This window comes from Panonychus citri, unplaced genomic scaffold (assembly GCF_014898815.1).
Source record: "Panonychus citri isolate SS breed McGregor unplaced genomic scaffold, ASM1489881v1 Contig00133, whole genome shotgun sequence".
NCBI classification, from domain to species: Eukaryota; Metazoa; Arthropoda; class Arachnida; order Trombidiformes; family Tetranychidae; genus Panonychus; species Panonychus citri.
This window is the reverse complement of record NW_026515538.1, coordinates 32,762-48,040: the sequence shown is the minus strand read 5'-3', so window position 1 is coordinate 48,040 and position 15,279 is coordinate 32,762. Positions and strand designations below refer to the sequence as shown.

Sequence of the window (15,279 nt, the reverse complement as noted above, 5' to 3'; positions counted from 1 at the left end):
AGATAGTTAATCAATTTAATTTTGTTCAACAAATAAGTTTCAATCAATCTGGTTCATGTAATTCAGTTAATCATTTGTTTTAGTTGTATTACTAATAATTTGTGTCTAATTAATAATATTAATATAATAAAAGTCTTAATTTCTTTTGGGTGACAAAATTTACTGGTGAAAACCTTGTCGACAGGATAAATTTCCTCGTCTTTACCCTCACTCACTTCTGCTACTTAATTATCTTCATCAATTTGTGTTATATTACAGTTCAATCGTCTTGTTTTCTTATTATTTTCATCACAATCAACGCATCTAATCAAAATGTTCAACGATGGTGATAATTTGCAACGTTCATCAGTTAATATTAATAATAATAGTGATTTTGTTCCTCCTCGACCACCACCCCCATATGAACATCAACCACAATCAAATCACTTCCGCCCAAGACTACATATTTTTAATGGACATGATAAGTCGGTAACTATTGAAAATTGGTTGAAATTATATATATCAACTGCTAATCGTTATAATTGGTCATGAAATTGGTGATGAAAAAATTGATCTTCTTGCTGAGTATCTAGCAAAGATGCTTTGAATACTTACATTTCTGCTCGTGATTCTGGTGATTGGATCACAATTAAAAATAAACTAATAACTCGTTTTGGTGTCAGGTCAACTAGACCAAGTGTTGAATTTTGTCGATTAAAATTTAATCATGTTAAAAATGTTGACGAGTATTTCGAGAGTAAGATACGACTAGCTGGTCTAGCGGGTTTCACTGAAACTCAAGCAGTTGAATTAATGATTGATCATCTCTCAGATGAATTGAATGATGTTTTTAGGTCATCAAGTTAATACTTATTGTGAGTTTTATACAATTGCCAAAACAGCCGAACAACACCAATGAAAATCACAATAATAATAATAATCAAAATAAAATCGTCAAGTATTTCATCGCAACAAACAATTCAATTATCACCGTGAAGGTAATAATAATAATAATCAAGTGGTTAAGAAACAACGAAAGGAGCTTGTTATCGTTGCATTGCTAATGGGAAACCAAATTTCACTGGTCCTCTGACTGTCCACCCGAAAAGACAATTACCATCAACCCAAAGTCAACTTTGTTGATTGTATTTCTCAACCACCACCACCACCATCATCATCATCTTTTTCTCAACCATCCTCATCATCATCTCAACCTCATCATCCTTTCAATCAAGGTAATAATAATAATAATCATAATAATAATGACAATAATTTAAACTTATAAGCAGATCTGATTCCAAACCTTTCCATCTCATTATCTCAGGTGAATTAAATAATAATAAAATTAAAATCTTATTTGATCCTGGGTCATGTTTAACACTAATTAGTGATAAATTAGTAACAATTAATCAAATAATAACAAATAATAATTTCTCTTCTTTTTCTACTTTAACTGGAAATGGTTTTGTCTCAGGTCTTGCTCGAATTAATTTAACCATTGGTTCAATTACCAAATCAATTATCGTTTATGTTACTAAATTGGATTATGTTGATTTACTATTGGGTTTAGATAACATTTACAAATTCAAATTAAATTGTCCCTCAAATTATCAAATTTTTCAACAATTAACTGAGGAAAATGAACAATCAGTAGTTCAATTGATTGATCCTCAAATCAATTTACCTTTAAATTTCCACATTGATATTGAATCTAAATTGAATTCAATTAATAATAATAATTTAATCAAACTATTAACAAAATTTGAAAGTGTTTTTAGTGATAACAAATTTAACATTGGTGTTCTTTCTGAGGCACAATGTATCATTGAATTAGATTCTAAAATTCCAATTAACAGTAAACCTTACCGAACTTCACCCATTGAACAAAATAGAATCGAAAATGAAATAACGAGCTTATTAAAAGCTAATCTAATTCAACATTCTCACTCACCTTATGCTTCTCCAGTCACACTTGCATTTAAAAGAGAAGATAATGATAAGACTTGATTTTGTATCGATTACAGAAAATTAAATGATAAAGTAATACCAGACAAATATCCAATGCCTCTTCCAATCCAATTGAGGACATAATTGATAACTTACACAATAACAAATACTTCAGTGTCTTTGATGTTCGATCTGGTTTCTGGCACATTCGTGTTAGAAAAGATGACGTAGCTAAAACTGCGTTCATCACTCAAAATGGTCACTATGAGTGGTTAGTAATGCCCTTTGGGTTCAAAAATGCCCCCGCTATTTTTCAGCGAGCAATTAGAAATCTAATTGAAAAATATTCTCTCACAAAATTCTGTCACAATTATATTGATGATATAATTGTCTACTCATATTTGTCCTCACATTGACCACATTGAAAAATTTATTACTGCAGTTTCAAATGAAGGATTAAAATTGAATTTCGAAAAATGTAAAATTGCTCAATTAAAAGTTAATTATCTTGGACATAGTTTGTCTCTAAATGAGGTTCGTCCTCTTCACTCTAACGTTGATTCGATTCTGAAATTAACACCACCAATAACCGAATTAAGAAGATTCCTTGGTAAAGTAAATTATAATAGAAAATTCATTAATAAAATCAGTACAATTCTTGAACCTCTTCATCAGTTGTTAAGAAAAGAAAATAAGTTCGAATGGACCGAAAGTTGTCAAAAATCGTTTGACCAAATTAAATTATTACTTACCTCTGAGCCAGTATTAAAAATGTTTAATCCAAATAATGAGTTGATCCTTGAAACTGATGCCAGTAAAATTGGAATAGGTGCAGTACTTAAACAACCAAATGAATTAAATGAATTACACCCAATTGGGTATTTCTCAAAGAAATTAACTAATTATCAGCAAAATTATCCAGTTACTCATCTTGAGTGTTTAGCGGTAGTTGAGTCAATTAAATATTGGCACCATTATCTTTATGACCGGAAATTTACCGTGATTACTGATCATAGTGCCTTGACTTCAATTAGGAAGATCAAGAAACCAAATTCCCGCTTATTCACTTGGGCCTTTTTACTTGGTTAATACAACTTTGAAATTAAATACCGACCAGGTAGTGAAAATATTGAAGCTGATTTTCTGTCAAGAGAACCAATTTCAAATGAAGAAATTGAATCTCCTCTTCGTCTTGTTAATTTTATCAATATTGATCTAATTAAAAATGAACAATTAAAATTACAATCAAATCTATCAACAATTGTTGATAAAATGGACTTAAAATTAAAATTGATAAAAATGGAATGATCATATTACCTGAAAATTTGAAAGCTCAGGTCATGAACATTGTTCATGAACAATTTAGTCATTTAGGTGTAAGAAAAATGATCACCGTAATTTCCTGGAAATACTATTGGCCTAAATTGACCAATGATATTATTAATTTCGTTGCTAATTGTCGACCTTGTCAATTAGGCAAAACTAAAAGAATCAAATTAATTAGTGACTTTGGACAATTTGGTCCACCTAAAGATTCATTTCAAATAATCGCAATTGACACAATTTGTGGTCTAGACGGATATAAGTGCAATAAAAAGTATATCCATTTAGCTGTTGATCACTTTTCTCGATTTGTTTGGACAATTGGTTCAAATAATCAAACTGCTAATGAATTTATTAAATTAATTGAGAAAATTAAGAAAATGGGTAAACCAAAATTGATAGTTGCTGATCAATATAAAGCAATTACCTCAAATCAATTCTCTGATTATTTAACTAATAATAATATTAATATTAATTTTATTACAACTCATCAACTTCATCAATTCAATCCAAATGATTTGGTTTACATTGTAAATCGTAGTGGTATTAATAAGGTAAATGGATTGTAACCAATTTGGTCCTTTCAGAATAATTAATCAACATGCAACTAATATTTATAATGTTGCTAAATCAGAATCTCCATTATTAATTGAACAAGTTCACTCAAAGCATTTAATCCCAATCAAATCAACATAAACCAATCCAATTCATTAATCAAATTATTTCAATTTTTCTTTCATTTAACTTTGCTTTTTCAATTATTATTAATTATTCAATAATTGTCATTATTATTTAACCAATTTAAACTAAATGTTGGTTCCAATTTATTATTATTATTACTATTAACCCAATTTCTTTTCCTCAACGAACTAACCACAGAACCACCGACCAATTGACTCCATTCACCTCTGTTTCTCGCCTCAAGTGGAGGGATGTAATGTTTCAATCAGCTAATTCAGTTGACCAAGAAAACTTTACGTTTTAAAACTTGTCTTTACAATTAGACAAATAGAAAGAAGATTTTTCTTTAGTAATTTTCTCTTACTTTTCTCTGTCTTTTTCTCTTTCTATTTATTTAAAATTTATCATCTTTATCTTCTTTCTTACCTTTATCCCAACAGTTTCAAATCTTTACAACGGTCGAGAAAAGGGTACTAATAATAATATTATTAGTCTTTTCTTTGGGTCTTTCTCTTTGTCTCTTTCTTTCTTATCCTCTCTCTTTCTCTTTACCTCTTCTCATCCTTTGGTACTTAACCAAAAACCCTTAACCATTGAAAACCATTAACAATTTGGATCTCAATTGAGATAGTTAATCAATTTAATTTTGTTCAACAAATAAGTTTCAATCAATCTGGTTCATGTAATTCAGTTAATCATTTGTTTTAGTTGTATTACTAATAATTTGTGTCTAATTAATAATATTAATAATAATAAAAGTCTTAATTTCTTTTGGGTGACAAAATTTACTGGTGAAAACCTTACAAGTCGACAGGATAAATTTCCTCGTCTTTACCCTCACTCACTTCTGCTACTTAATTATCTTCATCAATTTGTGTTATATTACAGTTCAATCGTCTTGTTTTCTTATTATTTTCATCACAATCAACTCAACTAATCAAAATGTTCAACGATGGTGATAATTTTCAACCTTCATCAGTTAATATTAATAATAATAGTGATGTTGTTCCTCCTCCACGACCACCACCTCCACCTGAACATCAACAACAATCAAATCACTTCCGCCCAAGACTACATATTTTTAATGGACATGATAAGTCGGTAACTATTGAAAATTGGTTGAAATTATATGAATCAACTGCTAATCGTTATAATTGGTCATATGATGAAAAAATTGATCTTCTTGCTGAGTATTTAGACAAAGATGCTTTAAATACTTACATTTCTGCTCGTGATTCTGGTGATTGGATCACAATTAAAAATAAACTAATTACTCGTTTTGGTGTCAGGTCAATTAGACCAAGTGTTGAATTTTGTCGATTAAAATTCAATCATGTCAAAAATGTTGACGAGTATTTCGAGAGTAAGAAACGACTAGCTGGTCTAGCGGGTTTCACTGAAACTCAAGCAGTTGAATTAATGATTGATCATCTCTCAGATGAATTGAATCGATGTTTTTTAGGTCATCAAGTTAATACTTATTGTGAGTTTTATACAATTGCCAAAACAGCCGAACAACAATTACCTCGAAATGACAATCACAATAATAATAATAATCAAAATAAAAATCGTCAAGTATTTCATCGCAACAAACAATTCAATTATCACCGTGAAGGTAATAATAATAATAATCAAGTGGTTAAGAAACAACCGAAAGGAGCTTGTTATCGTTGCATTGCTAATGGGAAACCAAATCAATTTCACTGGTCCTCTGACTGTCCACTCCGAAAAGACAATTACCATCAACCCAAAGTCAACTTTGTTGATTGTATTTCTCAACCACCACCACCATCATCATCATCTTTTTCTCAACCATCCTCATCATCATCTCAACCTCATCATCCTTTCAATCAAGGTAATAATAATAATAATCATAATAATAATGACAATAATTTAAACTTATAAGCAGATCTGATTCCAAACCTTTCCATCTCATTATCTCAGGTGAATTAAATAATAATAAAATTAAAATCTTATTTGATCCTGGGTCATGTTTAACACTAATTAGTGATAAATTAGTAACAATTAATCAAATAATAACAAATAATAATTTCTCTTCTTTTTCTACTTTAACTGGAAATGGTTTTATCTCAGGTCTTGCTCGAATTAACTTAACCATTGGTTCAATTACCAAATCAATTATCGTTTATGTTACTAAATTGGATTATGTTGATTTACTATTGGGTTTAGATAACATTTACAAATTCAAATTAAATTGTCCCTCAAATTATCAAATTTTTCAACAATTAACTGAGGAAAATGAACAATCAGTAGTTCAATTGATTGATCCTCAAATCAATTTACATTTAAACTTCCACATTGATATTGAATCTAAATTGAATTCAATTAATAATAATAATAATTTAATCAAACTATTAACAAAATTTGAAAGTGTTTTTAGTGATAACAAATTTAACATTGGTGTTCTTTCTGAGGCACAATGTATCATTGAATTAGATTCTAAAATTCCAATTAACAGTAAACCTTACCGAACTTCACCCATTGAACAAAATAGAATCGAAAATGAAATAACGAGCTTATTAAAAGCTAATCTAATTCAACATTCTCACTCACCTTATGCTTCTCCAGTCACACTTGCATTTAAAAGAGAAGATAATGATAAGACTCGATTTTGTATCGATTACAGAAAATTAAATGATAAAGTAATACCAGACAAATATCAATGCCTCTTCCAATCCAATTGAGGACATAATTGATAACACACAATAACAAATACTTCAGTGTCTTTGATGTTCGATCTGGTTTCTGGCACATTCGTGTTAGAAAAGATGACGTAACTAAACTGCGTTCATCACTCAAAATGGTCACTATGGTGGTTAGTAATGCCCTTTGGGTTCAAAATGCCCCGCTATTTTCAGCGAGCAATTAGAAATCTAATTGAAAATATTCTCTCAAATTCTGTCACAATTATATTGATGATATAATTGTCTACTCATATATTTGTCCTCACATTGACCACATTGAAAAATTATTAACTGCAGTTTCAAATGAAGGATTAAAATTGAATTTCGAAAAATGTAAAATTGCTCAATTAAAAGTTAATTATCTTGGACATAGTTTGTCTCTAAATGAGGTTCGTCCTCTTCACTCTAACGTTGATTCGATTTTGAAATTAACACCACCCAAAACAATAACCGAATTAAGAAGATTCCTTGGTAAAGTAAATTATAATAGAAAATTCATTAATAAAATCAGTACAATTCTTGAACCTCTTCATCAGTTGTTAAGAAAAGAAAATAAGTTCGAATGGAACGAAAATTGTCAAAAATCGTTTGACCAAATTAAATTATTACTTACCTCTGAGCCAGTATTAAAAATGTTTAATCCAAATAATGAGTTGATCCTTGAAACTGATGCCAGTAAAATTGGAATAGGTGCAGTACTTAAACAACCAAATGAATCAAATGAATTACACCCAATTGGGTATTTCTCAAAGAAATTAACTAATTATCAGCAAAATTATCCAGTTACTCATCTTGAGTGTTTAGCGGTAATTGAGTCAATTAAATATTGGCACCATTATCTTTATGACCGGAAATTTACCGTGATTACTGATCATAGTGCCTTGACTTCAATTAGGAAAATCAAGAAACCAAATTCCCGCTTATTCACTTGGGCCTTTTTACTTGGTCAATACAACTTTGAAATTAAATACCGACCAGGTAGTGAAAATATTGAAGCTGATTTTCTGTCAAGAGAACCAATGAAGAAATTGAATCTCCTCTTCGTTAATTTTATCAATATTGATCTAATTAAAATGAACAATTAAAATTACAATCAAATCTATCAACAATTGTTGATAAAATGGACTTAAAATTAAAATTGATAAAATGGGAATGAGAGAATCATATTACCTGAAAATTTGAAAGCTCAGGTCATGAACATTGTTCATGAACAATTTGGTCATTTAGTAAGAAAAATGATCACCGTAATTTCCTGGAAATACTATTGGCCTAAATTGACCAATGATATTAATTTCGTTGCTAATTGTCGACCTTGTCAATTAGGCAAAACTAAAAGAATCAAATTAATTAGTGACTTTGGACAATTTGGTCCACCTAAAGATTCATTTCAAATAATCGCAATTGACACAATTTGTGGGTTAGATGGATATAAGTAAGAAAAGTATATCCATTTAGCTGTTGATCACTTTTCTCGATTTGTTTGGACAATTGGTTCAAATAATCAAACTGCTAATGAATTTATTAAATTAATTGAGAAAATCAAGAAAATGGGTAAACCAAAATTGATAGTTGCTGATCAATATAAAGCAATTACCTCAAATCAATTCTCTGATTATTTAACTAATAATAATATTAATATTAATTTTATTACAACTCATCAACTTCATCAATTCAATCCAAATGATTTGGTTTACATTGTAAATCGTAGTGGTATTAATAAGGGTAAATTGGATTGTAACCAATTCGGTCCTTTCAGAATAATTAATCAACATGCAACTAATATTTATAATGTTGCTAAATCAGAATCTCCATTATTAATTGAACAAGTTCACTCAAAGCATTTAATCCCAATCAAGTCAACATAAACCAATCCAATTCATTAATCAAATTATTTCAATTTTTCTTTCATTTAACTTTGCTTTTCAATTATTATTAATTATTCAATAATTGTCATTATTATTTAACCAATTTAAACTAAATGTTGGTTCCAATTTATTATTATTATTACTATTAACCCAATTTCTTTTCCTCAACGAACTAACCACAGAACCACCGACCAATTGACTCCATTCACCTCTGTTTCTCGCCTCAAGTGGAGGGATGTAATGTTTCAATCAGCTAATTCAGTTGACCAAGAAAACTTTACGTTTTAAAACTTGTCTTTACAATTAGACAAATAGAAAGAAGATTTTTCTTTAACAATTTTCTCTTACTTTTCTCTGTCTTTTTCTCTTTCTATTTATTTAAAATTTATCATCTTTATCTTCTTTCTTACCTTTATCCCAACAGTTTCAAATCTTTACAACGGTCGAGAAAAGGGTACTAATAATAATATTATTAGTCTTTTCAGTCTTCTTTCTCTTTCTTTCTTATCCTCTCTTCTCTTTACCTCTTCTCATCCTTTGGTACTTAACCAAAACCCTTAACTATTGGAAACCATTAACAATTTGGATCTCAATTGAGATAGTTAATCAATTTAATTTTGTTCAACAAATAAGTTTCAATCAATCTGGTTCATGTAATTCAGTTAATCATTTGTTTTAGTTAAATTACTAATCATTTGTGTCTAATTAATAATATTAATAATAATAAAAATCTTAATTTCTTTTGGGTGACAAAATTTACTGGTGAAAACCTTACAAGTCGACAGGATAAATTTCCTCGTCTTTACCCTCATTCACTTCTGCAACTGCATAATCCTCATCAACTTGTGTGTTTAATTACAAGTCTATTGTTTCAATTTCTTATTATTTTCATCACAATCAATTCATCTAATCAAAATGTTTAACGATGGTGATAATTTTCAACCTTCATCAGTTAATATTAATAATAATAGTGATGTTGTTCCTCCTCCACGACCACCACCTCCACCTGAACATCAACAACAATCAAATCACTTCCGCCCAAGACTACATATTTTTAATGGACATGATAAGTCGGTAACTATTGAAAATTGGTTGAAATTATATGAATCAACTGCTAATCGTTATAATTGGTCATATGATGAAAAAATTGATCTTCTTGCTGAATATTTAGACAAAGATGCTCTAAATACTTACATTTCTGCTCGTGATTCTGGTGATTGGATCACAATTAAAAATAAACTAATTACTCGTTTTGGTGTCAGGTCAATTAGACCAAGTGTTGAATTTTGTCGATTAAAATTTAATCATGTCAAAAATGTTGACGAGTATTTCGAGAGTAAGAAACGACTAGCTGGTCTAGCGGGTTTCACTGAAACTCAAGCGGTTGAATTAATGATTGATCATCTCTCAGATGAATTGAATCGATGTTTCTTAGGTCATCAAGTTAATACTTATTGTGAGTTTTATACAATTGCCAAAACGGCCGAACAACAATTACCTCGAAATGACAATAACAATAATAATAATAATCAAAATAAAAATCGTCAAGTATTTCATCGCAACAAACAATTCAATTATCACCGTGAAGGTAATAATAATAATAATCAAGTGGTTAAGAAACAACCGAAAGGAGCTTGTTATCGTTGCATTGCTAATGGGAAACCAAATCAATTTCACTGGTCCTCTGACTGTCCACTCCGAAAGGACAATTACCATCAACCCAAAGTCAACTTTGTTGATTGTATTTCTCAACCACCACCACCATCATCATCATCATCTTTTTCTCAACCATCCTCATCATCATCTCAATCTCATCATCCTTTCAATCAAGGTAATAATAATAATAATCATAATAATAATGACAATAATTTAAACTTATAAGCAGATCTGATTCCAAACCTTTCCATCTCATTATCTCAGGTGAATTAAATCATAATAAAATTAAAATCTTATTTGATCCTGGGTCATGTTTAACACTAATTAGTGATAAATTAGTAATAATTAATCAAATAATAACAAATAATAATTTCTCTTCTTTTTCTACTTTAACTGGAAATGGTTTTGTCTCAGGTCTTGCTCGAATTAATTTAACCATTGGTTCAATTACCAAATCAATAATCGTTTATGCTACTAAATTGGATTATGTTGATTTACTATTGGGTTTAGATAATATTTACAAATTCAAATTAAATTGTCCCTCAAATTATCAAATTTTTCAACAATTAACTGAGGAAAATGAACAATCAGTAGTTCAATTGATTGATCCTCAAATCAATTTACATTTAAACTTCCACATTGATATTGAATCTAAATTGAATTCAATTAATAATAATAATAATTTAATCAAACTATTAACAAAATTTGAAAGTGTTTTTAGTGATAACAAATTTAACATTGGTGTTCTTTCTGAGGCACAATGTATCATTGAATTAGATTCTAAAATTCCAATTAACAGTAAACCTTACCGAACTTCACCCATTGAACAAAATAGAATCGAAAATGAAATAACGAGCTTATTAAAAGCTAATCTAATTCAACATTCTCACTCACCTTATGCTTCTCCAGTCACACTTGCATTTAAAAGAGAAGATAATGATAAGACTTGATTTTGTATCGATTACAGAAAATTAAATGATAAAGTAATACCAGACAAATATCCAATGCCTCTTCCAATCCAATTGAGGACATAATTGATAACTTACACAATAACAAATACTTCAGTGTCTTTGATGTTCGATCTGGTTTCTGGCACATTCGTGTTAGAAAAGATGACGTAAAAACTGTTCATCACTCAAAATGGTCACTATGAGTGGTTAGTAATGCCCTTTGGGTTCAAAAATGCCCCCGCTATTTTTCAGCGAGCAATTAGAAATCTAATTGAAAAATATTCTCTCACAAAATTCTGTCACAATTATATTGATGATATAATTGTCTACTCGCCTTATTTGTCCACTCACATTGACCACATTGAAAAATTTATTACTGCAGTTTCAAATGAAGGATTAAAATTGAATTTCGAAAAATGTAAAATTGCTCAATTAAAAGTTAATTATCTTGGACATAGTTTGTCTCTAAATGAGGTTCGTCCTCTTCACTCTAACGTTGATTCGATTCTGAAATTAACACCACCCGCAACAATAACCGAATTAAGAAGATTCCTTGGTAAAGTAAATTATAATAGAAAATTCATTAATAAAATCAGTACAATTCTTGAACCTCTTCATCAGTTGTTAAGAAAAGAAAATAAGTTCGAATGGACCGAAAGTTGTCAAAAATCGTTTGACCAAATTAAATTATTACTTACCTCTGAGCCAGTATTAAAAATGTTTAATCCAAATAATGAGTTGATCCTTGAAACTGATGCCAGTAAAATTGGAATAGGTGCAGTACTTAAACAACCAAATGAATTAAATGAATTACACCCAATTGGGTACTTTTCAAAGAAATTAACTAATTATCAGCAAAATTATCCAGTTACTCATCTTGAGTGTTTAGCGGTAATTGAGTCAATTAAATATTGGCACCATTATCTTTATGACCGGAAATTTACCGTGATTACTGATCATAGTGCCTTGACTTCAATTAGGAAAATCAAGAAACCAAATTCCCGCTTATTCACTTGGGCCTTTTTACTTGGTCAATACAACTTTGAAATTAAATACCGACCAGGTAGTGAAAATATTGAAGCTGATTTTCTGTCAAGAGAACCAATTTCAAATGAAGAAATTGAATCTCCTCTTCGTCTTGTTAATTTTATCAATATTGATCTAATTAAAAATGAACAATTAAAATTACAATCAAATCTATCAACAATTGTTGATAAAAATGGACTTAAAATTAAAATTGATAAAAATGGGAATGAGAGAATCATATTACCTGAAAATTTGAAAGCTCAGGTCATGAACATTGTTCATGAACAATTTGGTCATTTAGGTGTAAGAAAAATGATCACCGTAATTTCCTGGAAATACTATTGGCCTAAATTGACCAATGATATTATTAATTTCGTTGCTAATTGTCGACCTTGTCAATTAGGCAAAACTAAAAGAATCAAATTAATTAGTGACTTTGGACAATTTGGTCCACCTAAAGATTCATTTCAAATAATCGCAATTGACACAATTTGTGGGTTAGATGGATATAAGTGTAAGAAAAAGTATATCCATTTAGCTGTTGATCACTTTTCTCGATTTGTTTGGACAATTGGTTCAAATAATCAAACTGCTAATGAATTTATTAAATTAATTGAGAAAATCAAGAAAATGGGTAAACCAAAATTGATAGTTGCTGATCAATATAAAGCAATTACCTCAAATCAATTCTCTGATTATTTAACTAATAATAATATTAATATTAATTTTATTACAACTCATCAACTTCATCAATTCAATCCAAATGATTTGGTTTACATTGTAAATCGTAGTAGTATTAATAAAATTGATTGTAACCAATTCGGTCCTTTCAGAATAATTAACCAACTAATATTTATACTAAATCAGAATCTCCATTATTAATTGAACAAGTTCACTCAAAGCATTTAATCCCAATCAAATCAACATAAACCAATCCAATTCATTAATCAAATTATTTCAATTTTTCTTTCATTTAACTTTGCTTTTTCAATTATTATTAATTATTCAATAATTGTCATTATTATTTAACCAATTTAAACTAAATGTTGGTTCCAATTTATTATTATTATTACTATTAACCCAATTTCTTTTCCTCAACGAACTAACCACAGAACCACCGACCAATTGACTCCATTCACCTCTGTTTCTCGCCTCAAGTGGAGGGATGTAATGTTTCAATCAGCTAATTCAGTTGACCAAGAAAACTTTACGTTTTAAAATCTTTACAATTAGACAAATAGAAAGAAGATTTTCTTTAGTAATTTTCTTACTTTTCTCTGTCTTTTTCTTTCTATTTATTTAAAATTTATCATCTTTATCTTCTTCTTACCTTTATCCCAACAGTTTCAAATTTACAACGGTCGAGAAAAGGGTACTAATAATATTATTAGTTTTGGGTCTTTCTTGTCTCTTTCTTTCTTATCCTCTCTTCTCTTTACCTCTTCTCATCCTTTGGTACTTAACCAAAACCCTTAACCATTGAAAACCATTAACAATTTGGATCTCAATTGAGATAGTTAATCAATTTAATTTTGTTCAACAAATAAGTTTCAATCAATCTGGTTCATGTAATTCAGTTAATCATTTGTTTTAGTTGTATTACTAATAATTTGTGTCTAATTAATAATATTAATAATAATAAAAGTCTTAATTTCTTTTGGGTGACAAAATTTACTGGTGAAAACCTTACATACAATTAAGTGAAGCAAATCTACAAACAACTTCAACATTGAATATTTCCACTACAAGTGTACCAATGATATCCCTTGACCCTAATACATTAATTGAATGAAATGTGAATTATTGAGAACTATCGTCGAGCGACTAGCTAGACTAGAAGAGAGAAATGGTGATACAAATCGAGATCGAACTTCAATGAAATGTCATTACTGTAAAAGATTTGGTCATGTCAAACAAGATTGTCGTCTTTATAAAAGAGACTTAGAAAATGATGATGTATATTCTTCGAGATCGAGTAGTCTGAACCGACGAGATAATAACTCGAATCATTTCAATAATCAACAAGCAAACGAAAGTGTAGCTTATCCACAACCTTCGACGAATCTTAGTAATTGTTGTGTAACTTTGAATGAGTCATCAAATAAAACAGAATGGAGTTATGGTAATCTAATCAAAGCAACTGTCGTTATGAATAAGATTCCAATTGAAGCCGTTATTGATCCTGGAGCTCAAATCACAATCATTGACGCCAAAATCTTTGCTAAATTGAACACACCTCTATCAAATTACGATGGGTCCGTCGCTTTTAATGCTTCTGGATCAAGGTTATACCCATTAGGTTCGGTCCGGTTCGATAGGAATCTATGAAACCTTGAAAATACAATTTTAATCCAATTTTACCTACACAACCAAGTCACTCAGAACCTTGAATTTTCACACTTGACATAATCATACCCATATGTATACATGGTATCAAAAACATCGTTCTAGAAATTTTTCGACATGCTGTAGAAAACTTTCATTTTCTCCATAGACTCCTATGTAAAAATAGATTTTTGACTACCTGTATCTTCTAAACCAAAAGTTTCCGCAGAAACTCCATCCATATGTATGACCTATATGTTAAGGGCTATACACTGGAAAAGTTTCAAGACGATTTGCGAACGGTGGTGTTCTAGAGTCTTACCAAAGATTCAATTCTTAAAATGTATTTGGAATAATATTGGAAAATTGATCGAGATTAATTCAAGTTTGTCGACAAAATTACTATTAGATTATTTCATTCCAACAAATGATTTAGAAAATCTTCTTAATTCGCTTGAATCAAAGCCGCTCGATCTAATGAGAGTTTTAAAATGTTTAATTGATTGTGATCAGTCAACTAATTGGTCTGTCAAAGATTCACCGTTAATATCTAAATGTTCAATTCTATTTGAACCTTGGATCCATGAGAGATACATTGAATTACTTTGTAAATATGAACCAGATGAAGCTGCCCGTTTCTTGCAATCAACTTCAACTTATCGGCCGAAAGTGGCTCTTCAAATATGTACCAAATCGGATAATCAACAAGCTAAAGCCATTTTATATGAGAAAGAAGATAAATTCACCGAAGCATTGGATTTACTATTGGATAAATTAGACAAAGATTTAATCCTAATCAATAATGATGAGACAAGTGATCAA

General features: G+C 29.7%; 1 protein-coding gene across 1 annotated transcript; it reads left to right on the top strand.

The window, feature by feature from the left end:
- Positions 1–1,154: 1,154 nt before the first annotated feature.
- LOC128390995 (uncharacterized) lies at positions 1,155–5,612 on the top strand. The gene is made up of 3 exons (XM_053350814.1): positions 1,155–1,214; positions 4,129–5,500; positions 5,575–5,612. Exons 2-3 carry the CDS (start codon positions 4,873–4,875, stop codon positions 5,610–5,612), a joined length of 666 nt encoding a protein of 221 aa, XP_053206789.1. The 5' UTR covers positions 1,155–1,214; positions 4,129–4,872.
- Positions 5,613–15,279: the final 9,667 nt, after the last annotated feature.

What these genes read in the sequence shown, in the direction of transcription:
- LOC128390995 (XM_053350814.1), top strand. Translation starts at nt 4,873, where the DNA reads ATGTTCAACGATGGTGATAATTTTCAACCTTCATCAGTTAATATTAAT. An exon ending in TAATAATCAAAATAAAAATC is followed by an intron (nt 5,501 to 5,574) that starts GTCAAGTATTTC and finishes CAAGTGGTTAAG; the next exon opens with AAACAACCGAAAGGAGCTTG.